This window comes from Labrus bergylta, chromosome 16 (genome assembly GCF_963930695.1).
Source record: "Labrus bergylta chromosome 16, fLabBer1.1, whole genome shotgun sequence".
NCBI lineage: Eukaryota > Metazoa > Chordata > Actinopteri > Labriformes > Labridae > Labrus > Labrus bergylta.
In genome coordinates this window covers 15,724,952-15,748,997 of record NC_089210.1, presented here as the reverse complement: position 1 = coordinate 15,748,997, position 24,046 = coordinate 15,724,952, and the positions used below count along the sequence as shown (strand labels likewise).

General features: G+C 43.5%; 2 protein-coding genes across 6 annotated transcripts in view; both read right to left on the bottom strand.

The window, feature by feature from the left end:
- hoxb3a (homeobox B3a) overlaps positions 1–24,046 on the bottom strand; it is an 87,193-nt gene that overhangs the window by 33,932 nt on the left and 29,215 nt on the right. For 3 of the 5 annotated variants that reach the window (XM_065964519.1, XM_065964520.1, XM_065964521.1), the window contains exons 2-3: positions 18,207–18,429; positions 6,064–6,412 (exon numbers count right to left, since the gene is read on the bottom strand). The gene's annotated coding sequence lies outside the window, so the exon portion shown is untranslated. Of the gene's footprint in view, positions 1–2,358; positions 2,442–6,063; positions 6,413–18,206; positions 18,430–24,046 lie in introns of those variants that run through there. The other 2 variants (XM_065964522.1, XM_065964526.1) reach the window with 2 other exon arrangements.
- Positions 9,240–14,071, bottom strand: hoxb4a (homeobox B4a). Its single transcript, XM_020652826.3, has 2 exons — positions 11,788–14,071; positions 9,240–10,146 (listed from the first exon to the last, which is right to left on the bottom strand). The coding sequence occupies exons 1-2, from the start codon at positions 12,221–12,223 to the stop codon at positions 9,863–9,865; spliced, it is 720 nt and encodes a 239-aa protein (XP_020508482.1). The 5' UTR covers positions 12,224–14,071; the 3' UTR covers positions 9,240–9,862.

Genomic DNA, 24,046 nt, shown 5'->3' with positions numbered 1-24,046 from the left:
TTGCAGACACCATGTTTGTCTTGTATCAGCACCGTGCTGCTCCTCATTATCGTCCTCTCTCTCTGAGTTCTGTCTTTAATCTGTTTCTGCGGCAGAGAGCGTTGTGTCACACGCAACCAAAGACCAAAAATAAAACACTAAGTATGATAAATACGAGATCGTAAAACACACAGCCTCATCGGGCGCATTAAGAACAAGAGCATCCAAACCTCACTGTCTCTCTTTAGCTCCACATGCTGCATCATGTGGGACGGACAGCTGCTCTCAAACCTGCAGTTTGAAAGTTTTTAAAGGACTTACAGTTAGCGCTCTGCCTTCTACATTTCTGTAAAATTATCCGCTTCTGAAGTGCATTAGTTATTTGAACTCTCAATAACACTGTCACATTGTGTGCAGTACAAACACCAGGGTCTAGTTCTCCGTGCAGGTGACACACCTGTCCTTTGCATGAATTTCCGTAGGGAGCAGGGGTGTCCAAACAGCAGCAGTATGTCATGTATGGCTGTTGTGTAGTGGTCTACCTGTTCTGGACATGCAGGAAAAGTGACTGTTTCATTCTGCAGAAAGGTTTTAGGATCAGATAACCTCACACACAGCTGAACTGCTAGAATCTCGAAGGAAAAGATTGTTGTGTTGCGGTTTATTGGTGCTGAGATTGAAGCCATGAAACTAACTGCAGGCAGCACATGACTGTTACCATGACGAGAGGTGAAAAAGAACAACACAGCAGGTGATGATGTAACCCTTCACTGTAAGGACGACGTTAGCATGCAGACAAGAAACCTCACAACTGTCTTCATAAAGTAGAAATTAAACTTATCCATGTGTAAATCCCTTTGAACCACTTTCTTTTCTCTCTGTTTCCCATTCACAGAGACACAGATGTGGACAAACAGCTGGATTACTTTTAGAGCATGGAAGAGACAGCTGCAGGCCGACAGAGAAACTGTGTCGGCTTAGAATCACAAACTCCTAACTTCCAGTGAAATTATTACACATGCCCTACTCCACTCCACTGTTTGTTTCACACAGGACACACACACACCTCTGTCAGGGGAAAGTCCTTCACACACTGGACTCTTTGCTCTGTAAACTTGTAAACTCTGTCTTGTGGTTCACCTGCATGTTAAACTGGACTTTGGTAGATTTTCACTGCATGAAATTTGATCCTTTTGTTGAGGAGGTAACATTTGAGGATCAATGATCTGTAACATGTCCGAAATTGCTGTGACCTCTGACCTTTCTGCTGATGGTGAAAGACAGTATTGATACACTTTAACTTCTCGAGTGGACTGAGGTAAGAACCATCAGTGTTGGTGAGGCGACTTTGAAATCACACGAGCTCTGCAAACTGCCAATAAATAAAAAGACTGAACTTAACACTTCAACACTTTGATTAGATAAGATAAACCTTTATTTATCCCACAGTAGAGAAATGTGTTACTGCCTTACAGCAGCAAAGAGCAATGAGAGTTAAAAAAAGAGCGCGGTGCACGATGTGTAGCGGTGACAGCTGCAGATCTTACACATGAAGTTTGAACATTCACAGGAACAGAAAATAAGGAATCTACCACTGAGCCACAGCCGCCCCATGCATAGAAAGCCTCTTCTGTAGCAGGCGTCACAGACACTAAGGTCGACTCACACAGCTCCAACAAATAGAGTTAAGAACTTCACTACTTGTATAATTAAGTGTTCTATATTTGTCGTATAAACATGTGAAAACATTTATAACGCGACCATGTTAAAGATTAGTGATTCAAGTCATTAAATGCTGAAAGATGTTTTGAGCACCAGGATGAGGAGCATTAAGAACACATTAAGCATCTGACATGAAATAACAGACACAGGTCTTTAAGACGGTCAGTGAGCATGGACTGTTTTGTATTGTTTTGTCTGTAATTGTTTCTGAGTTTCTTTAAGTCTATAAAATGAGAGTCGGGGTCAGGAGATTGTAAATCAGCCACGGCTAGAAACCTGCATGTATGATATCTACTTTATGTTTTACATGAAAGAATGCTCGTGCATGTGTTTACTCGGTTTACCTGGAGCTAAGTAATCCTGGCCCCTGATTGGTTAGTTCAGTGCCATTTGAAGAGGAAGTGTTGTGAAGCTTATTTAGAGGACAGTAAAGTTTTCTGTCTCTTCTTATAAAAGTTATTAAACCAGCTCCCAGCTGACCCTCACCTTACACACACACACATTAGCCAATCACAGGCCTCATAACAAACAGCCAGGTAAGCTAAAGGCCGGATATTATTTTCCCCAACGTCACGCTCAAAACAAACAAATAGCACAAACACCTTTAACATGTAAACAACATTAAAGTCGATAAAAGGATGAAAACGCGGTTCGTACCTCGTGCAGCTTCATGTTGGGTGCTAAAGGTGAGCAGCGCGAGCACGTCCGCGTGTGTCTCCATATCCAAAACTATAGGATTGGCGCCGATCTACCTGCATGCTTTTATATCCGGTTTGCGACAGGTGAGTGGAAAACTCGCCTTCAAAGTAAAAGCGCAGACTGCAATCAAGTATGACCAGTAATAATCAATAACAATGTCTTAAACAAATATGATATTATAGGTAACAATGACGTTTATGACGTCTTTTAATTTCACTATGTTGACTTTTATTGTTTTAGACAGTCAGTTATAAATTCATTTTTCACATTTATTTAATAATATCATGAATTATTTAAATATGATTCAAATGTATTATCACAAATCAACAGAATTCAATTGAAGAAACTATTTGATTATATAAATGATATTAATAAAACATGGAAATTAAATTAAATTAATTAGATAATTAACATGAATAATAAATATTATCAATATCGTGGCAATACGATGTGACGTCACCATCTTTGATACGATTGATTAATTTTTACCGCATTCTACGTCACGGGAACACCTCCACCTGTCCCGGCGCGAAGTTTATTTATAGACCTTATATGGGAGACGCCAAAAATCCAAGATGGCGGCGGTTACGTTACGGAAACTGCACAACATGCACTGTAAATATTAAGAGATCATGTGAGTCTTTCTTTGTAAATAATCAAACTAAAAGCATCCTGGTACACATTTCTCTGACCTTTGACCCGGCTCTCTTTCAGTTTAGTAGTTTGTAGTTTAGTAATAAAGTAATGTGATTACTTTCATTTAAATGTTTAGCTGAACGACACCAGAGAAGCTGCTGCATAATGTTGTGAGACTAATGACTCGCAGTCATCGCTCTGCAGCTCTGAGAATCATCTAACATATCAACACTTTGAATGTTCAACAAGCTGCTTATTACCACCCATGAAATCTGTAACTCCACACCTGCAGCTTCTCCTTCAACAGGTGAGTGTAAAGTCTGATCTCCTCAGGATGCAACATTATGAGATATCAAACACAGTGACACTTTACACTGTTTACATTTTCCACATTTTAATATTATTTTTTAATGTTATATTTCTACATTACTGTATTTATGTGTATTTGTACATTTTGAGTGTTTATTGCATGGCCTTGTGGAACAGTCTTTAAATTTCACTGCACATCTGTATGAACATGTGACAAATAAAAATCTTGAATCTTGCAGTTTTAGAAGAGGGTCAGGCCTACAGAATGAAACCTTAAAGCAGAGCTGCACCACATCGTGTCTGCACCCCGTCATACTGCCTCCATCAGAGCACATCACAGCAACATTTGGATGATTTATGGCTCTTTTCTTTGCGTTCACACTGACATTAAAGCTACTTTGTATCTGTGCAGAGGTTTGCTGCACTTTAAATCAAAACAAAATCATGCTCACACATGTTTGTTACATTTTCAACAGTTACACCACATGGGAAACATTTCATGGCATTGAAACTAAACGAAAGCTTTTGGCCCATTTGCCATCGTGCCGCTGATTAATTAGTGCTCCCCAACACACACACACACACACACACACACACACACACACACACACACACACACACACACATACACACACATACACACACACATACACACTCCTCCAGCTGCAGGTCAGGTTACCAGGCCGGAAAATGACCAGAAGCCACCAGGCGGTAAATAATGATCACTGATTGGCTCACGATCACTTTTCTCACTGTTCTATTCCGTTTTGTTTTATTCATGCGATTCTATTTGGACGCTTTTCATCAAATATGTTTAACTGTTAGATTCTCTAATGAATACATGTTGCACCAGTTTAAAGGTTTGTTAAACCAGTTTAAAGGGTTTTTTTCACCAGCCAATCAGAAGTTCAGACAAGTGCACAGTCCTCATTACATAAAAAAAAAAAAAAAATCCAAATATACTGAGCTCCGTCTTTCCAAATATAGTGCAACATTTTCTGTTCCAGCTGACCCTCTCATACTAAATCAAAGTGTTTCACAACACGTTGTGTCAGAGTGCTACAAGCTCTCACAGGAAATCAACTCAGTCTCAAACTTAGAATGACCTGGAGACAGCTGCAGATTTACACAAATAAAATCCTTGTTTTGGTGGAAGTTTGGAGTTAATAATGATCTTTAAAATCTCTACATGCCAGCCAACACACAGCCTGTAGTTTGGTTTTTGATTCAGTGCGTCGTGGCCTCTCTCTGACCCCTGCCCAGGTGGCTCTCTTACCCCTCTGTCTGTCTGTCTGTGGGAGCGGAGATAGCGCCGCCATGCCCCCGGGTTACAGTGCCCTGAACTCGGCCTGTTATGACTAAGTGGCCCGGGGGCTCCCGGGGTCTGGGAATGTCCGAGGGAGCGGAGGGTCCAACAGCCCTGCGAGGTCAAGGGGGGAGCAGGAGTGGGGGTATGAGAGCTGTGTGTGGGAGTGAGTGCGGGTCAGCCTCTGGCTTCAGAGCCAGTGGACCTCATCGGTCAGAGGAACGTGTCCCCTGTTTGAACCCTCTGCGGCCGCAGCTTGCCCACTCTGCTGCCCTGCATGACCATTGATTTTCCCTCCTCCACCTCTGCCTCATTCTCCCTCTTTCTCTCCTTCGATACCCGACGCTTATATTTCTCTCATTTGTTCCTCTCACTTCTCCACGCATCGCATCACGCCACGGCTGCATCCCCACGAGAGGCCGCGAGCCCCCTCCACCAGAACCGCTGCCCCCTTCTATTTCTAATCCCGCGAAGATTGATTTCTGTCGAGGTCAAACAGGAGTGAGCGGCTTCCTGAGGCCGCTGCTGCTCGCCTCAGCAGATACCAGAGGCCTGAGCGCGCTGCGCAGATCGTTTGTTTTCCAGCTAAATTGTTTTGGAGCGCAACCGAGAGAGTATCCATTAACCAGCAACCCCCCATCACTTCTTTTAATTTTTCTCTTTCACCCTCCCTCCTCCCCTGCATCCCTCTCTCCAATTGAGCGCAGTATTATTCATATTCCTGCTGCAGCCTAGCTGTGTGCACCTGGAACACACACACACACACACACACACCTATGCAACAGTATCTCATTAAAAGCTATAGGCCTAAACCTCAGCAACACTTTATAACCAGTGAAACACAGCCCAGAAAGAAAACGCATAATAAGCTCCGGGTGGTGAACCGGGAATTATTCACTGAGACAATTCTATCATCAATTAGCTGCAGCGTTTGTGATTTTTTTCTGAACTCATACAACCATGTACATGCACTGTGTTATCCAATTACATCACAGGAAACCTGCTAATAAAAAAACACGTTCAGCCGAATCCAAATGATCATAAAATATAACAAATGTCATCGTATCTATCTACCCAACCTGTGCGTAAAACTCTCATTTGACATTTGAACAAATGCACAAGAGGCCTCGTGACAGACGCAGAAGTGACACCAACACAGCAAACGGGGACAGTTGCACAAACTGAGGAGATCAACACAAGCCCGTCATCACACACACACACACACACCTTCCAGCACCAACCAAAAGTCCCTGCGCTAAAATCAAAGCCCCCACGGCCATAAATGCCCCCTTCGCCTGACCTCGCCAAATGCGCAGGGGGCAATAAAACCATAAAAACGCCACCGGGGCATCAGACACTTGAGCAGAGGGACAGAGTGAGAGGAGAGAAAATGAAGTTTCCAGGCCTCTTACCTTAAGCAGCACGTGAAGCGACCTGCGGGCCATCGTCCTCCGCGCGCAGCCGGCTCTCTGACTGTTTGAGTTTCTTTAGAAGGATTTTCTTCTTTCCAATGACGAAGAAAAAAGTTTTTTCTTATAGTAGGATACTTGTGGGGTGTAAAAAATAGCTTGCTGATGGGTGGGAAGGGGAGGTGTGTGTATGAGTGTTTATGTGTGTGTGTGTGTGTGTGTGTGTGTGTGTGTGAGGGGGGGGGGGGGGGGGGGAGGGGTGGAGGGGGGTTTCCAAGTGTCTTCCAAGACGTCTTCTTCTCCTCCTCCTCTGTCTGTCTCTCTCTCCTGGCAGAAGGGGTCTTGTGTGTGGCTGCCGGATGACAATAGAGAAGAAGAAGAAGAAGAAGTGTTTAAAGAAGAACAAGTGATTAATGATTTCTTCTTGTATAATTCTCGCATTTTTCTTGAGGTGCCGTCCCCTCTGTCCTGTCCGCAAAATAATGGCGGTGAACTTTTTCAGACAGGGAGGGGGGGAGTGGGCATCCTCACAAAAATCTGCTCCCATTCAGAGAAGCAGCAGAAGGCCGCGGCTGATAAAGGAGCAGAAAAAAGAATAAGGATTCCTTATTGTGCACGTGTCACCTCGCGCGCAAATTCATTTATTTCACCTCGGATCGCCGGAGCTCAGGGGGGGCTTCAGGGGCTTCAGGGGTTATTGTGGAGGCACATATGTGTGTGTGAATATTGGGTTGGGGGTGTCTTTTTAGATGCTCTAATATAGGACAATTGGTGTGTGGCAGAAATAAGAGCATATGGACACAAATATTATCTTCAGTGAGAGAGGAGCAGCCTGAGGGAGCAGCGTATTAAACCTTATAGAGTTCACTATAAAGAGAAAATACAGTGTGTGTATATATATATATATATTATAAATGTGTGGATCGTTTTCTGCAGCTGGGAATTAGTTCTGCAGAGAGAAGGTGGTGTTTGGAGCAGAGCGGTTAATAGGAAAATAAATAAAATAAAGAGGCAAGAAAAATTGATTTTTGCGGTAAAGAAACAGCGAAATGTTTGAAAATACATGTAGGCTTTTGTTTTGGTGCAGTGAGCGTGTGTGTCTATGAGTGTGTGTGTGTGTGTGTGTGTGTGTGTGTGTGTGTGTGTGTGTGTGTGTGTGTGTGTGTGTGTGTGTGTGTGTGTGTGTGTGTGTGTGTGAGTGTGTGTGTATACAGTTTGATAGGAGGTTTTGCGCTGGGGGAGCCTTTCATAAACAGGAAGAAAACAGATAAATGGGCAGGGGGAGTCTCTGTGGCAAGAGGCCCAGGGAGAAATCAACCAACAAGTAATAGGGAATCTTCTCTGGGCCGAGGAATACGAGCGGACCAATTTGGGGGGCACACTTTTTTTTGTTTAAAGTTCATCGAGAGGAATGCTATTTTCTCGCGCTCCCCCTCTCGTGCTCTATATTTTTCGATACCTGCTCTAAGAAAAGAAAATGAAAATTAATACGGGAGCCGCGCCTTACAAAAGAAGCCATTCGTCTTGTTGATTATCTATTTGGTTGTCAGGGTTTGAGCTATGGCGCCGGCCCTCTCCCCTTTTTGTAATATATAAAAAATAAAACACACATGCGCGTGCAGCCTCGCTCCAGAAAACACCGATAGGAAGAAAAAAATGTTGTGCAAGAATTACACTCATTAAAGCATTAAAAGAGCACGAACCGAGAAACTATTTAACGGTTTTTTCCTCCTCTGCAGAACCAGAACAAGAAGGGAGGGGGGGAGGGGGAGGAGGGGGGGTGCAGGCGCGTGTGAGCAGCCGTTAAATTAACGGGAGAACGAGAGTGAAACGGAGGGACGGTTTGTGATTTAAAACGAGATTACAGGACGTAATGTACCAAGATCACTCAGGGCCGGGACAGATTCATCATCGCAGGCTGCTGATTCCTGCAGACAGGTCGCGCTGCGTTTGTAGGCAAAAGAAAAAAAAAACAACAGTGAAATTAAATGAAATTATTTATTGTGTGTGTGAGTGTGCAGGAGAGAGCGCGCGGGTGCATGCTTTAAACACATATTTTAAACCTCAGAGAGGAGAGAGCTGCAGAGAGGAATTCTTCTGATGCGTTTTAAAACAAGAACATTTTTCAATACAGTAAAAAAATATGCAAATTAATCAATAATTCAAACACTTCATGACATCATCAAACCCGGAAACCTTCTGACATTAACAACATTTAGATTATAGAGAAGAAAACCCAGGATAGAAGAGGATTCTTTTTAGCCATTTATTTAAATTTCTATGAACTATTTACAAATAATAGGAAGACACTGAGGAGGCAGAAGCAGAGAGAGGAGGAGGTAACACATGTTCAACAACACCGTCATCATCGTTTTCATCATCATAGAAACGGATCTTTGGAATGTAAATAAAATAACATCAATAAAAAAAAAAACACTTGGAGAATAAAATATCTAAAGAGGAGTCAGAACAGAGGAGAGGAGTGTGCGCATTTAATGAGCGAGCAAACAAAGAGACAAAGAAGAAAACATTCAGACATGCAGGAAACACAAACAACCGCTTCCAATTAAATTACATCTGCTCCTTAAAAGATCCACAAACAAGAAAATGAAGAGCGCTTTTTATCGTATTGCAGGTAATAATTATAATAATCATTTTAATAATAAGTCGTCACACAATTTAAAAAAATATAAAAGCTCGAAAAGCTGTCACTTCATTGAACGAGCAGGAGAGAAAACAAAGAGATAAAAATATATTTATAGAACTGAGGTAATAGGTAGTACATTGTATAGTGCTGCGTTTTGAACGTGTTCTGCTACTTGTACCAGGATTTAGCTTTGGATATTATTCTCCTTTCTTTAGTTCACCCTGTTTGTTTGTCTGTAGTGGAAAATACCTTCAATTCAGTCTGCTAACATCCAGAACACAAAATGAACAATCATCGGACCTTTTCTTTACAATCAACACTGAATTCAAAAAAGAACTAGAATCAACAGAAACAACAACAACAACATGGCGTCTTCGTGGATCATTCCGCGGGTTATATTATTGGATGTTAAGAGTAAGATATGAACGTGTTTGTGTAAGAATACTGCTCGTGACGAAACGATGCTTCCATTTATTACACGCGCGTGTTTATGGGGTTGGAGGGGTGCAGGTTTTTTTTTTTTTGGGGTGGAGGGGGGGGGGGGGGTGGTGGTAATGGGCAGAACCGCGGTTCACCCCTTTGCTTTGTACCCGCAGAGTAAACATGACAAATGGGAGCAGAGTTTGGCATGATTAAAGATGAAAACGAGGATCCATCTTCAACGAAATAAAAACTCAGAGAGAAGAGCGGGCACATAATCCTCAGCCTGCATAAAGAGAGAGAGAGAGAGAGAGAGAGAGAGAGAGAGAGAGAGGTATAAAAAGAGAGAGATATAAAAGGCAGAGAGAGAGAGAGAGAGAGAGAGAGATTTGACGATAGAAGCAAAGAAGCTGTAGCGGTGTTTTCTTTCAGTCTCCTTCTTTTGTTCGTTTCATATTTTTATGAATGGGAGATTCTCCCCCTCCACCCCTCCACCCCTCCCACGTCATCACGTCATATTATTATAGTGTGTATATCATCAGCATAGATCAGGGCCGAGCATCCCTCCCTCCACAGCAAAGCCTTTAATCCGGTCCAAAGTTCGGGCTCCGGTGGTTACAAGCGTCGACGTTCAGTTTCAGGGAGGGACACAAAGTGAGCCAAAGAGCCAGAGAACCGGGCTGTTACCGGGCTGTTACCGGGCTGTTACCGGGCTGTTACCGGGCTGTTACCGGGCTATAGGGGCCCGGTGTGGCTCTGGGAGTTTGTGTTGCTGCTGTTGGAGGCGGAGCGGACCTTGGTGTTGGGAAGCTTGTGGTCCTTCTTCCACTTCATCCTCCGGTTCTGGAACCAGATCTTGATCTGCCGCTCCGACAGCACCAGCGTGTGCGCGATCTCCACTCTGCGCCTGCGCGTCAGGTACCGGTTGTAGTGGAACTCCTTCTCCAGCTCCAGAACCTGCTGGCGCGTGTAGGCCGTCCGCGAGCGCTTCGGCTCTCCCCCCGTGTAGTTTGGGTTCACTGAGGAGAAGAGGGAGGAGATAACGATCAATAGAGACACGAAGGTTCAAATGTTAAACAAGCACAAATGCAATTAAATATAAATGAATATATCAAATTATTATTGAATAATAGGATTATAATAAAACCTACAATGTTTCTATTAGTGGTACTAATGCTACTAAAAATTGCTGATAATAAAATATAATTGCTAGATATTCTTTTAATTATTTCAACAATAAAAACAGTAAAAACAATCAGAAGTCAATGACTCCATTATTACACAACACTTTAAACCGTAAAACATTTTAATTGTCTTTGTGATGAACACTAAACCGCCTTTTCTTAAAAACGAAGATTTAATATCTAATAGGGAATTGTATTAATGATGACACAACAAGTAAATCTAAGAGTTCGTTTCACACTAAGAACATTCTCCGTGCAGTCTGAGCCTCTAACGCGGAGAAACGTGTCCTGACCCCCGCGGAGAGGAGCCGCTGTGAGGAGCACAAAATGGCTGTAACCTTGGCAGAGCCTGTGACGCCGCTCTCCTCTTCTCTCTCCTCTTCTCTCTCCTCTTTCCTCTCTGGGACTCTCGTTATGTCTGAGCTTTCAGCTGTTACATCTGAACTCGTTTATTTTACACTTTCCTGACAATCTGACGCTTTTCTCTCTCTTCTCTCCCCACATGTTGTCAGGTGTCACTTCAGGCCCTGCGGCGCAGTGAATCCTCCCCGCACAGCCGGCTCTGACGCTGGTGTCCAAATGTTGTGATTTGGGGGGCAAATCTGGGCCACGTCGTCCTGACACGTTCACGCGTGAAAATATAGAAGCATAAAGAAAGCAACAGGCGAGCTAAAGGAGCAGTCCTCTTTTCTTTCTCTCGAGCACTCAGAGCAGTGACTGGTGGAGGACAGAGGAGAGGTGGAGGGGAGGGTGAAGCAGCACGACGGCACTGAATGGCCGCCTGGGTAATGATTCAACAAATCCTAAAAACTAGAACCGGAGCGCAGCAGCTATAACTAACGATTTAAAAAAAAATAGAGGAGAGATTTTCTTACCGGGTAAAAACGTCACACTGACTTTTTGATTGTGACATTTTGTCGCCGCGCAGAAACGCGTCCCAGTTCTCCCAGTACGCAGAAGGCTGTGAGTGTACTACACCATCACAGAGAGGCCATAACACAGTGGAGCTGCTCGGCTCTGCATTAGTGTTTTACGGCCGACTCCATAAACATGAATATTTCAGCTGCCATAAAACTTTCCCTCCTCTGAACAACGAGAGGGGAAGGAAGGCTCGACAGAGTAAAGTACACCGTTTACACAAGCACACCACTTAAAATCAAATTACAGAAGCATAAAATCTAAGTTATGGGCTCGGCTGAGTTGTCATAAGGAGAAGAATCCGAGCAGACGAGCCGGAGATCGGACTTCAAAAGGCTCCTCAGCGGAGAGGTGTAATAAAAATTTATGGAGGGTGTAATTATATTGGCCCTGCAAACAGACGATCGTAAATCTTGACCCAAGGGCTACTCGTGTTCTTGTAGCAGAAACAGGGAGGGGAAGCCGTAGATCCTGACGGTGGACACCTAGCTGAGCGCACAAAGGCAGCGAGGCAGAGAGGGGAGAGAGAGAGAGGAACAAGTTAGCATGCTCACTCACCGATGTTTACATGGACTTTCTTCATCCACGGGTACACCACCGGGTCCTTACGGGTGCTGGAGGGGGACGAAGTGCTTTGGCTGTGGGGTGTTTGTCCGCAGGATGGAGGGGGAGGCGGGCTGGGTGTCACCGAGTCGCAGCGGTGACTCTGCTCCGGGACGGGGGTGGTCTGAATCCCGGCCGGGGGGAGAACGTGACCCCGCGGGGACATCACCACCGAGGCGGGCTGCCCACCACGCTGACACGGCGTGTAGGGCGGCTCGGCTCGGTGGTGATGGTAGAGAGAGTCCGGCTGGAAGGCGGCGGGCTCCTGCCGCTGGGAGCTGTAGTAGTCCGGAGAGTGGTTGGGCAGATAGTCGCTGTGAGAGTACTCCTCGCACGGGGGGAACTTGGGGTCCACATAGTTGGAGTTGATCAAATAGGAGCTCATGGCCATTAATTTCACTCTTTTTGTGGAATTGCACCTACTCTGAAAATATATAACTAAAATTTATATCTCATCCCTTTACTCTTCGCTTATTCCTGTTCCGTTGAACCCTCCTACTTTTCTGTCAAGTGAACAAAGTTAAGAAGCCACGTGACGGCAGCCGGCCAATGGCGCGCCTCTAGGACGGACCCCGGATAAGGAAATGGGATTAAGCATATACGGCCCCCGCACGCGCATCATCATATGGCCTCAGTACTTTCCCCTCTCGCGCCCCACTCTCTCATGTTTTCAGAGAATCACAACAATAACACGTAGCGTTGCGCGCGCACGGACACGCACGAGCTGTAGAGTACAGTCCAGATGACAAGTCAAACGAACCCTTTCCCCCTGTTCCGCGTCTGGCTGCAGCTTCTCAGGAAAAAAAAAAAGAAAGCAAACAGAAAAAAGAAAGCGCTCGCGGGGATTTAAAGTGGCGCCTGCACCTCCCTCTGTGTGTGTATTTGGGAGTGTGTGTGTGTGTATATTTGGGTGTGTGTACAGACGGGCTTGCCAGAGCTTCTCTCCTTTTTTTTTTTCTTCTTCTCTGTTCTTTCCAAATGGCTAATAACGGGAGTGGGCGCGCGGCCACCCAGCAGCTCCGCGCGTGTCAGAGATAAATCTGGCTTGTTTAGGATCGATAGAAAATTCATCAACTAATTCAGGTTACACGCTCTCCTAAATCACCAGCAGACCTTTGCATTAGGGGACGAGAATCCAGCACCTTTTTTTACTCCACCACGCGCACATTTAAACTCTCCTCGCATGTTAATTGAGCCTCAGCCTCGCGCGCGGCTCTGCTTTGCATCAAGAAACAGAATTATTTCCAAATGAACATCTTCAGAATAACAAGTCACACAGCAGCTTCCACGCTGTTCTGCTGCGTTTGCCCTTGAGCTGCGAGATAAAGAAGCGTTTTGTTTTTACCCCTGAATAGATTCTCACCCTCACACACACGAGCTGCTTCGCAGATTCGTTTTACTGTTTAAAATCACACGAACATGTCAAACACAGCGTCTCTCTTCTACTCCTTTAAAACACAGAAAACACCATAAAAGGCCTTCACCTCTTTTACGCACAGGCAGCAGGAAGAGAAATAATCATGATTCATTCCAGCATGTACTGAACGGATTCTACATTTAATTCACTTTAATACAAAATAAATCTGCAACATCAAATATTCTGTAAAACAAGAACCACTGCAGAGGATAGAACAGAGAGGGTTTCTTTATCAGAGGGAGTGTGCACTTTCTTTACTGTTATCAGGACTTCAGGTGCGCGTACACACACACACACACACACACACACACACACACACACACACACACACACACACACACACACAGGCAAGATGATGGAGATATCCAAGTCCTTTGTTTCCAGAAAATTGACCGTCTCTAAATCGAAACCTTGCTGCCTCCTCCCAACCCCCCCATGATGAACAGTAAGCCTGAACGCATCATTTTTCAAACAGGACCAATAATAAATAAAAAGAGTCCAATCCAACCCGGAGTTGGCCTTTAGACCGGGATCGAAAAAAGAAAGTACAGAAACACTTTGAACGAGTTTTCATCAGTTTGGAGGAGAAAAGATTCCCAACACGCATGCGCGTCAGAATAAACACAAACACACTCGTGGAATAAATAAATTATTGTACGCTTTTTATTTATTTATTCTTACATTTTTACAGATTAAACCCAGCAGATGCTGTGAATAAAGGCCGTTATTAGGGCTGCAGGCCTCTCCTCTGTGCGGTGGATCCATCGCTGCCGTCGTGTTTAAATCCACTATATACTCCCCTAGAAGCGAATTTGTGATTGTTGTAATGATTTGTACACAAATCCGGATCTACAGGGTAGATATAGAAGACAGCGGCTCTCTGGAGGTTCACACACCTTTTATTGCTTCATAAAGTCCCTGTCGCTGCAGCTTTACTGGAATATTTTCATCCATCTGTACTGTCTCCGACCCCTGACCCCCCCCCCCCCCCCCCTTCTCTCTCTCTGCTGGGGGGCATCAGGGGAATAGAGCTGTAACACTTCCTGTAAGCTCTAACATGAAATAAAACAGAAATGTAACAGAGAGGAGTAAATAAAACGAGTAGTTTCGTTTCCGTTTATTTATTCTAACACGCTGCAGATGTGGAGGAGACAGAGGGGGACGTGTGGGGTCAGAACTGATTTAAAGGTGAATTTAAAATATGTTTGCACGCGCAGTATTTAATAAGAAACTGGTTTAAATCGTGCATCTAAAAATAAAAGGCCTTCTCTTTTTGTTTTAACCGGATGTGCATGTTCCGATATTTATTTCCGTTTCTTAAATCTGTGTTAATATAGAAAAGCATGCAGACATTTAAAACCTGATTTATGATTTTAAATATGATCCCCTCCATATTTAAGAGAAGAATTCAAATCATCTAAAGATCATCTCAGGCCTCTTTTCGTTGGCACATATTTCCCCTCCTCTCTTTGTGAATTCTAAAACTCCTCTGGTCATTTTCTGTTTTTAACGAATCTTTTATTCAAAATGAAAATAATCTGAAAGCTTTCCATCCACGTAATGAGCAGAGTGTAACTCCGCGTGCACACTTTAATTATCCAAAAGAAGAAGAAGAAGAAGATGTTGGCAGCTGAAAGCGAGGCCGGTTCTAACAGAGTGAACACAAGTTAATGAAAGAAAAGACAGATCGGTTGGCACGAGACACGCGCTGCTATCAAAAATGATTCTGAAACATCTGACTGAAGATAAATGAATAAATGGCCCTCCACTGAGCTAAATGAATTGGACTCTGTCTCTAAAAGTCTGATTTAAATGAATTAAAATGAGACTCACACACACACACACACACACACACACACACACACACACACACACACACACACACAGGGCCTGTTCTTTTTTCTTATCTAGATATCCATTCTAGTAAAAAGCAAAAGTCAAACTATTTTCGTGCCCATAAAATCACAGAGGAGGCCTTCAGACATCTTTAATGCATCCATTAAAATAAAACTGGTTTCATAACTGAGAATGTCTTGATGCACATTGAGGTTCTTCACGCGCTCAGGTGTAGAAACGTGTAATTTTCCATCTGTGCTGCTCCCACATTGATTTTGTGACACCGACACTCCCTCCGCGCTGCAGGCAATATTGCTGTTCACGGTTTCCTCCGAAAGTTGCTCATACCTCACCAGAACAGAAACAACCTGCTTCTATTTCCTGTTTCTGTTCTGCACATATTCTATTATTTTTTTAAAACATTTAAAACAACCCGGTGGAATATGCTCTCATGTTCTTTTCAATTCTGTTCCTTTGTGCGCAGGTGTGGGCGTGCCCGTCACCTTGACCTCGCGCTCTGCTGCGGGTCATCTCAGGTATCGATCAAGGTGTGTTGAGTCTGACTGAGGCACTTCCCTTCACCTCTGTCAAGTTTGTCAGCAGCAGCCTTTCAGTGCAGGGAGGTGGGGGATGGGGGGGCTTTTGTATCCGGCTGCAGGTAGAGGTCAATGCGCAAAACAAAGATTTTTAAAAGATAAAACCAAAAACACACCGGATAGATTTATGTCAATACACCAGGAAGCTCTCATGGCACAACAACGTAAATTAAATTCATCAGTTGGTTTCAAAAAAAAAAAAAGAAGCGAAACAAACATTACCCTGCGTTTTTATTTGAATTTAATAAATGTTAGCTGTTCTGTTTTCAAACACACAGCAGCTGCTGCAGAGAATGCAACTACGGCTCGTCTCTGCTGTAACATTAAGATGTGATATCAGAGAAAGAGAGAGACACTGTGTGTGAGAGAGAGAGAGAGAGGGGGAAAGGTCAGCGCATCTGGATTTACACAAGTGTCTTTTATTGCGGGTCAGTTCCGTTTACAGCTCGAAACAAACACTCACAGGGAAGCTTCAATGTTTCTTTGAGGGAGGGGGTGAAATAAAAAAAAAAGCAATAAAATATTCAGGGAGCGGAAGAGAGCCGGGGTGAATAAATAACTTTACAGTCCGAAATTTACGACCCTTCTTTAACCAGTTTGTCCATCACAGACTCTCAGTTGTTGTGAGAAAAGATGCAGACACTCCGCTCCTTCATTCTCAATCTGCTGCTGCAAACTGGGATTAAATGTTCCGTCTCAAAAGGATAAATGTGGATGAATTTTGAGGTAAGACTCGAGTTTTTTTTCTCAGCAAAGGGAGGAATAAAATGTAAGAATTATTCTCAGAGTACTCACTCCGTAAATATGCTAAAGGAATAATTATTTCTTAGTGTTTGTGTTAGCTGCATTTCATTTTGTAATCGTCGCCTGGAACCTGTGAGATCCACAGAGAGGCCTTACATCGCAGTGAAAAATCAAGTGCACCATATTGAAGGGTTAAACGGCGTCATTATGTGCAGCAGCCGGACTTGTCAGAGATCTGAAATATGACCGAGGTGAAAAAGCTACAGGGACAGAGACGCAGAAGAGAAATGTGGTTTTTGCTCCTTTGTGCAGTTTGAAAAATACATCTCGGTGAGCTCCTCCGGTTATTGTCATGCAAAGTAACGCGGAGGGAAGAATGGCGCTCTGCACAGGCCTGTCCGTGTGCACAGGATTAATCTAAAGGTGGTTTATTAGAGAGCTTTGTGGAGCTCGAGAAATGAGACTCGTTATTTCACAAAGCAGCAGCCTGCAAAAAAAACAAAAAACTGGTAGAATAACTAGAAATATATATACAGAAAAAAACACGACGATAAAGAGACAGAATCTCCTGCAGAACGACCAAAACACACCGCTGCTGTCGTTCACATGTCCAAATGTTCCTCCTCTTTTTAGTCTAAATTATGTCGACACACACACACACACACACACACACACACCATGATAAACCTCTTTATGTCTTTGCTAATTGAGCAAAACGTTTTTTTAAACGAAGAAACAAACGTGCAGAAAACGCGTCCTGCAGCTCTTCTGATCCCATCAATAGAATAATTATCTGTGCCAAATATTTGCACTCAAATATCTAATTTTTTTCTTCATGAACTGGTTGTTAAACTGGTTGTTAAACACACAGTTGGTGGTTTGCAGCATGAGCACAATATTTGTATTAAACGCGTGTTGTAGTTATGAGAGCGTCTCCCTCCACAGATAGTTTATAATAAATAAAACATCAGCAGGACTAAATCAAACAGCTTCTAAACACACGAGCTCATTTTGACAACATGCTCGAGTCGCAACCAAAAGCAGAAAACCACAAATCTGGATGCAGTGATAAAAACCCAAACAAGCAGCAGGGGGCTCCAGATGAGGAAGCAAACATGCCTCTAGTTTAAATCCACTTTGATATTAAAACTGTAAAAACATTCACATCCTCACATTCACTTCGCTGCTGTTTGAGGGTTTTCCAAACAGAAACAGAGACAGATATAAAAACTAAATCATGAGCATTGAACGTGTCAGCTTTTACAGAATATTTAAGATTTTAAAATCTGCAGAAAAAACGTTTCCAAACTGATCCGAGCTTTAAGAGGAGAAAGTTGTCCAGCGTGACATTTAACCTTCAACTGACCACGACCTCGCCTTCACCTCAGGCAGCTGGGTACTGCTGATAGTGTGTGTGTGTGTGTGTGTGTGTGTGTGTGTGTGTGTCTGTCGAACATTGTTACCAACTTGTCAGTGTCTCAATCATGCTAACTAATAATCCAGTTTTTAAAGCAGGTAGTGACGTCACACATGTAGCCAATAGTCGATCAAACATCCTAATCGATGACTCATTTTCAAATTAAACTATGTAAAAAAAAAAAAATCAGGAGGAAGAGGAGGAAGCTCCTGCAACACGTGCTCTGCCCCCTTCCTCTCTGCGCAGCGTGGGCAAAGCACCTGCCACACACACACACACACACACACACACACACACACACACACACACGGAATGCAAATGAGGCAGCTTCCTCTTCTACAAGGAGATTTTTTTGTGTACTCACTCCTCTGCAACGCGTGAATCCTCCTCTCCTTTCCCGCGTCGTCGCATCCATTTCCACAGTTATCACTTCTTCTTCTCTTTCTTCTTCTGCGTTTTCTTTTTCTTCTTTAATCCTCCAACACATCGACAGCTGTGCTCCTGTGTCTCCTCTCTCTCTCTCTCTCTCCCTCCCCTTCCTTCTGACGCCACAGGTTTTTTGACCTCTTCGGGAATCTTCGTGCTATCTTAAAAAGAAAAAAAAAAGAAAGAGCGCTGTCATTTCCGCGGACACCCCGGCTCACGCGCACACGCACACATTCCGGTCTCCGGTTTGCGTAAACATGGCTGTGTATCTGACACGATTCGTCTTTGAATGAACGCAGTAACGCTGCATGTTTGGAACAAATTAATCCAGAGGAAACTACAAAACAGCTCCGGACACTCCGTGCGTAAAACCGGATCACATCTGCGTGAAATGACAGAGGAAATCCCCCCCTCACCGGTGGCTGTGCCGCGTGTTTCCCGGTGTTACAGCGTCTCGTTTCGGGGCTGAGGGAGCGCGAGCAGGGCTGCTGTGGAGACTGTTGGCTCTTTAAGGCATTAAGTGTTGTGTGTGTGTGCACGGACTCAAGTTTTCAAATTAATCTGCCAGTTTGGCACACTCTTTGTTTAACGGGCGAGGCGTGTCACCCCGCGTCCCCGGTACACATTTTAATATTGGAGAGACGCGCTGACCTCCCGTTCACCCCGAGCACAGCCCCCCCTCCCTCTCCCTCCCTCTCTCTCACTCACTCACTCACCCCCTCCCTTTTCCACACCCTTTCTTTCTGCCATTTCCACCTCTCTCTCTCTCTCTCTCTCTCTCTCTCTCTCTGTCATTTTGTCCTCTCTCTCTCTCCGTCATACTAAATCGAGTTGGAGTCATTACTTTGAAGAAAAATGGTCAGTAGATGTGAGGAGGGAGGGGGGTCTCTTTCTTCTCTCTCTCACACATTTTTTTTCTTTTCTTCCAGGATCATTTCTCCATCTCCTTTTGTTGTATAAATATAAATGACACGAGAGCCCGCAGCAGGGAAACCGCAGCATCACTTCGCAGGCTTCATGTTCATCAAGTATTCCAGAAACAAATGTGTTGCGTTGCAGCTTAGTGCGTATAAACAACCGTTTTGAGTCTACTTAACGGGCTCTGGAGCAGACACGGAGGTATCAGGTGGATTAATATCGATGTTATTCGACCCTCTGCAGCCCGGAGAGAGCAGCCATATGTCCACACTCCTCTCTGCTCATTTATACTGTCACTGAATATCATCGTTTCACCGGAAACAGCTGATTTATGTGATCAATGACTCGGTGCAGGTTTATTCTGTTTCTGTAAATATAGTGTCCTCTCTCAATATAAGGATAAATAACGTGATATCCGTGTGTGACGTTTTATTGAGTCTATGCACGTGCAAACGGTAAAGATTATTAGGACTCTCGGTCACGCTTAACGCATGCGCGCTGCGGCCTTAATTGAATTGATTTGTTGAACTCAGGATGAACCTTTGGAGAAAGATGGAATCTGTAACGTAGTTATTCACCCATTACCTTTTGTGTGTGTGTGTGTGTGTGTGTGTGTGTGTGTGTGTGTGTGTGTGTGTGTACGTCATTAAAAGGATTATTCATTTACTGAATTATTTTTTAGCTCCTCTTCTGAGACTCATCTTCCTTTTTTTCTGTCTCCACAAAGCAGCTCCAACACAAACAGGAGTTCGGTGAAAATAAATACATTTTCCTCAGTCAGGTCAGCTGATCTTGAGGAGGTTCAGTTTGTAGAAAATATAAATATAAATATAAATAAGTGTGATATTAATCTCTCCTCCAATCAGCTTCTTATTTCGTCTTTTTAAACTCCCCTCTGTCTAACTTTTAGTTTTTAATTTGCACTGTCTGAAAAGTGACGCGACAAAACATTAAACCTTTTAATGTACATTTACATGTCGTGTATCAGTGGCTGACATGTCACATAGTATTGCATTATTATTTTCGTTATTTATATTATTAGTTATTCATATTTTCACAGTGTTGTTGTTGCAGGAGAAACAGTTACAGCTTCTTTCTTACTCAGAAATAGAGGAATTCACAGAAGAAGGAAAAAAGGTTTGAGGCTCATTCTTCTCAGCTCAAAGTAAAGAGTGTGTGTGGGGGGGGAGTACACATTAATCTTGTAGTGGAAAACCTGATAAGCGGAGTAATATTTTTGGAGGGTTGAGGAAGATAAGAGTTTGTTTTTGACAGCGAGGCGGTGATAAGGCCGCAGAGAGGAAGAGCCGAGGTTTGGAGGATTATAAATAGAAGTTTACTGCGAGCTGAAAAACCAACACTTACACACTCAGACCTCTGGTTACACACACACACACACACACACACACACACACACACACACACACACACACACACACACACACACACACACACACACACACACACACACACACACACACACACAGACTCGTTAACGGAGCTTCTCATATATTCAAAATGAATATCGATGCCTGACTTGTTTTTAACAGACAGAATCTTTAGACTCGTGTTTTCACCCCAATGAAATAAAACTCCTCTACCTGAACATTGTCAGCTTGCATGTTTAAATGATCCTATAACTAATCTTAGATCTGTGTGTTTTATCTGTTTAAAAAAAGGGAAGGCTCCTCGTGGCCTTTTAGGTAAAGCGTTCACGTGATTTTCCTTCTCCATTCAAATCCTCAATTTAAGAAAAACTCCTAAATCCAATAATCATAAAGACATTCTGAGATGGTGTTAAGCTGCTTTATATTCACTGCCTGCTTTTTTTTCTGCAGCTCGGTTTGTAGTTTGAGCTCGTGGCAATAAAATCAAACAGAAAACCCTCTTTGACCCCCCCCCCCCCCTCTCTCATATGAACTACAAATGTTAGCCGGTGTGAACTAAATGTGTAGCCAAACACCTGCACCCCCCCTGGACATCCACCCACCTACCCAACCTCCATGTCACCGAATACCTTCCGCCCCCCCCCCTCCCTCTCCACACCTCCCTCCCCTCCATTTTTCCTGCCTTTCTTCTCCCTTCATCTCTCCCTGTGTGCGCCGCGGCGGGAGGAGGAGCTTTGTCTCTGTTACCGGGGAAGGGAAGAGGAGGTCAGGCCTTCACCTCTCCTTTGCCTTCTGCTATCATTTCTCTCATCTGTGCCCCCCCCCCCCTTCCCCTCCCTCGCTTTTTGCCTTTGACATCCAGGGGCTGGTCTGGAGGGGAGTGAGTGAAAAGGCGAGGGCGGAACTCACGCACGACGTTCAACTTTTGACCCTTTAACTCTGTGAACCTGGCGCATCCACGCAGCCTGAGCTCCTGATAAAAACCCACTCGGAGTGTTGCTTGCTGCAGCTCTGCCCCCCCCCCCCCTCCGGCAGGAAAAGGGGCAGAAAGCAGAAAGATATCTGGAGAGGAGCAGGAATTAATATCTTTTATCTCCCACATCTACAGGCAGACTTGTGCGCATGCTCGTCCTCGTCATTAATCAGGAGAGAACTCGGTGACAGGTGTGACAGGTGTGTATTTAAACAGCGAGCCACAGGCTGGGAGGTTGTTACAGGTTATCGACGGTGAGGATTCAAACAGACGGGGGCGCGTGCAGAGTGTGGGGCTCGCGGGGGCTCTCGAGCTCGTTCTTATTGGTCTGAAGCGGGCTCTGGTGGCGGCGCGTGAGAGCTGCATTCTCCGGGAAAATATAAATCACCGGCACACGTTGGGAAGAGGAAATGTCGGTTCATATAACGAGGAGCAGGAAGTAAACGCGTTCAAATCTTCTTTTCTAGCGACAAAAAAAAAATCACAAATTAAGAAGAATTAAGTTTTCAGGACAAATTGAGCATCAGTAAATAATTTATAACGATTTATCTGCTCTTCATTCTTATAGAAGCTTACAACCACACAAACAAATACATCATTACATCAACCCTACAGAGCTGTGCACAGTTATTAATAAATAATAAGGCCTCTTTAATTATTATGGTAGAAGTGTTACAGAGAAGAAGAAGGAATGAGCTATGGGGGGACTTTTGTTTTTTGTGTTTACAGATAAACTCTGAATCATTGTTTGATTTAAATTACAGCTCTGGCTTCATCCCAGTTTAGCAGAAATTTTGTTTTTAAATTGTCTTATTTAGTCACGAGTCCAAGAAATAACATTTAAATAAAATAACCTGCAAAACGTTCCCTTTAGATAAAAATATATATTAAGCAGTTTCGATGCTGCTGTAAAAGAATATGTTGATATAAATTTAGTTTAGTTTTGAATTCGTCCAGGACCATGTAGGCTTCCAAATCTAGATGACTCTCGGTGAATGAGAGGAGAGAGAGAGGAGATGCATTGGTCCAGATTGAGCTGATTCGTTTTATTCCATCCGCAGTCCTCGGGCAGGTAGGCACGTGACTCAATTCAGATAATCAAGACAAAATATAAAAGCTAATGAGAGCAAATCACTTCATAGTCTGAGTCCCTGATCTAAAACCTACAACCCTCCTAAAGGCCTGAAGAGCAAAGCCCCCCCCCCCCCAACTGGAAAATTGTCCTACAGTAAGACATCATGACAGTATCAGTCAAGATGAATTCAAACAGGATTATCTTTTCAGGATCCATTTTGTTTTTAAACCACCACACTGACGCTTCTTTCAGTTACTGTTGTTGTTGTTGTTGTTGTTGTTGTTGTTGTTGTTGTTTTTTACTTTTTGGTACAAATGTCTTCAGAACTGTACTGATTCCATCCTCATGTTGTTGTCTCTGTGTTGTAGTTATCATGCTTTTTTGTAAATGCAGATGTGTACAGAGCCCAAAAAGTAACAAAAAATCTTTTGCACAATTTTTTTTTTTCAAAATTTTGGGACTTCAGGGGCTCCGTAGATATTGACATTTGTGTCTAAAATCAAGAATACAGTAAAGTCAGTATATATTTAATAACATTGAAAAGCAAGAGCAGTCATCATTTTTATTCTAAAGCATCACATGGTCCTTCACAGTGACCTCCAGCAGCATAAACACAACAACAGATTACTAGTAGAAACTATTTATCTATTTATCTACCAGACAAACAACAAAGAGGCAACATAAGGATATACATTTAATTTAATCTAAAAGGAAAATCAAAGTGAAGTAAAGTCACATCAAGGTGAACACAGAGCAGAAGAGCTTCAGCTGTCAGGACTGTTAACTCCGCCCACCTCAGGTCCAAACATCTCACCTCATCAGCAAAACACACGATGCAAACACACACACACACACACCGCATGTACACACTGCACATTGCACTTTATCGCATGGCCTCGCGGAACACTCATTACACTTCACTGCACGTCTGTATGAGTACGTGGCAAATACAAATCTTCAAAGGTGAGTCAGTCGAAGTGAGTCGTTAAAGTCAGTCAGTTAAAGTCAGTCAGTTAAAGTCAGTCAGTTAAAGTGTGCTCAGTAAAATAATCGTTGAACAAAAGCTTCAAAATAAACAGATCCAAAGTGACCTCTGACCTGAGCGTCTTTAAATATTTGCAGGTCGTCAGCTTGTTATAACTCATCGACAAAGCAAACACAACCTATTCTGGTCTGATGCAGCCTTCACTCCCAGTCCTCCCAGTCCTCCCAGTCCCAAAAAAACGCTTTATGTTTATGTAAACTATATTTAAAGGAGGTCTAATAACCAGATAAGGATACAGTTTCTCTTCCTATTGATCTCTCAGAGATTTATTTACAGATATTTATGCTCTCCTTTTAAATCTGTGTAAATGTTTCCTCAGAGGTTTAATAATGTTGTTCTGTCATACATTATGTTGTCAACCACGTTAGTTAGCTTGGTT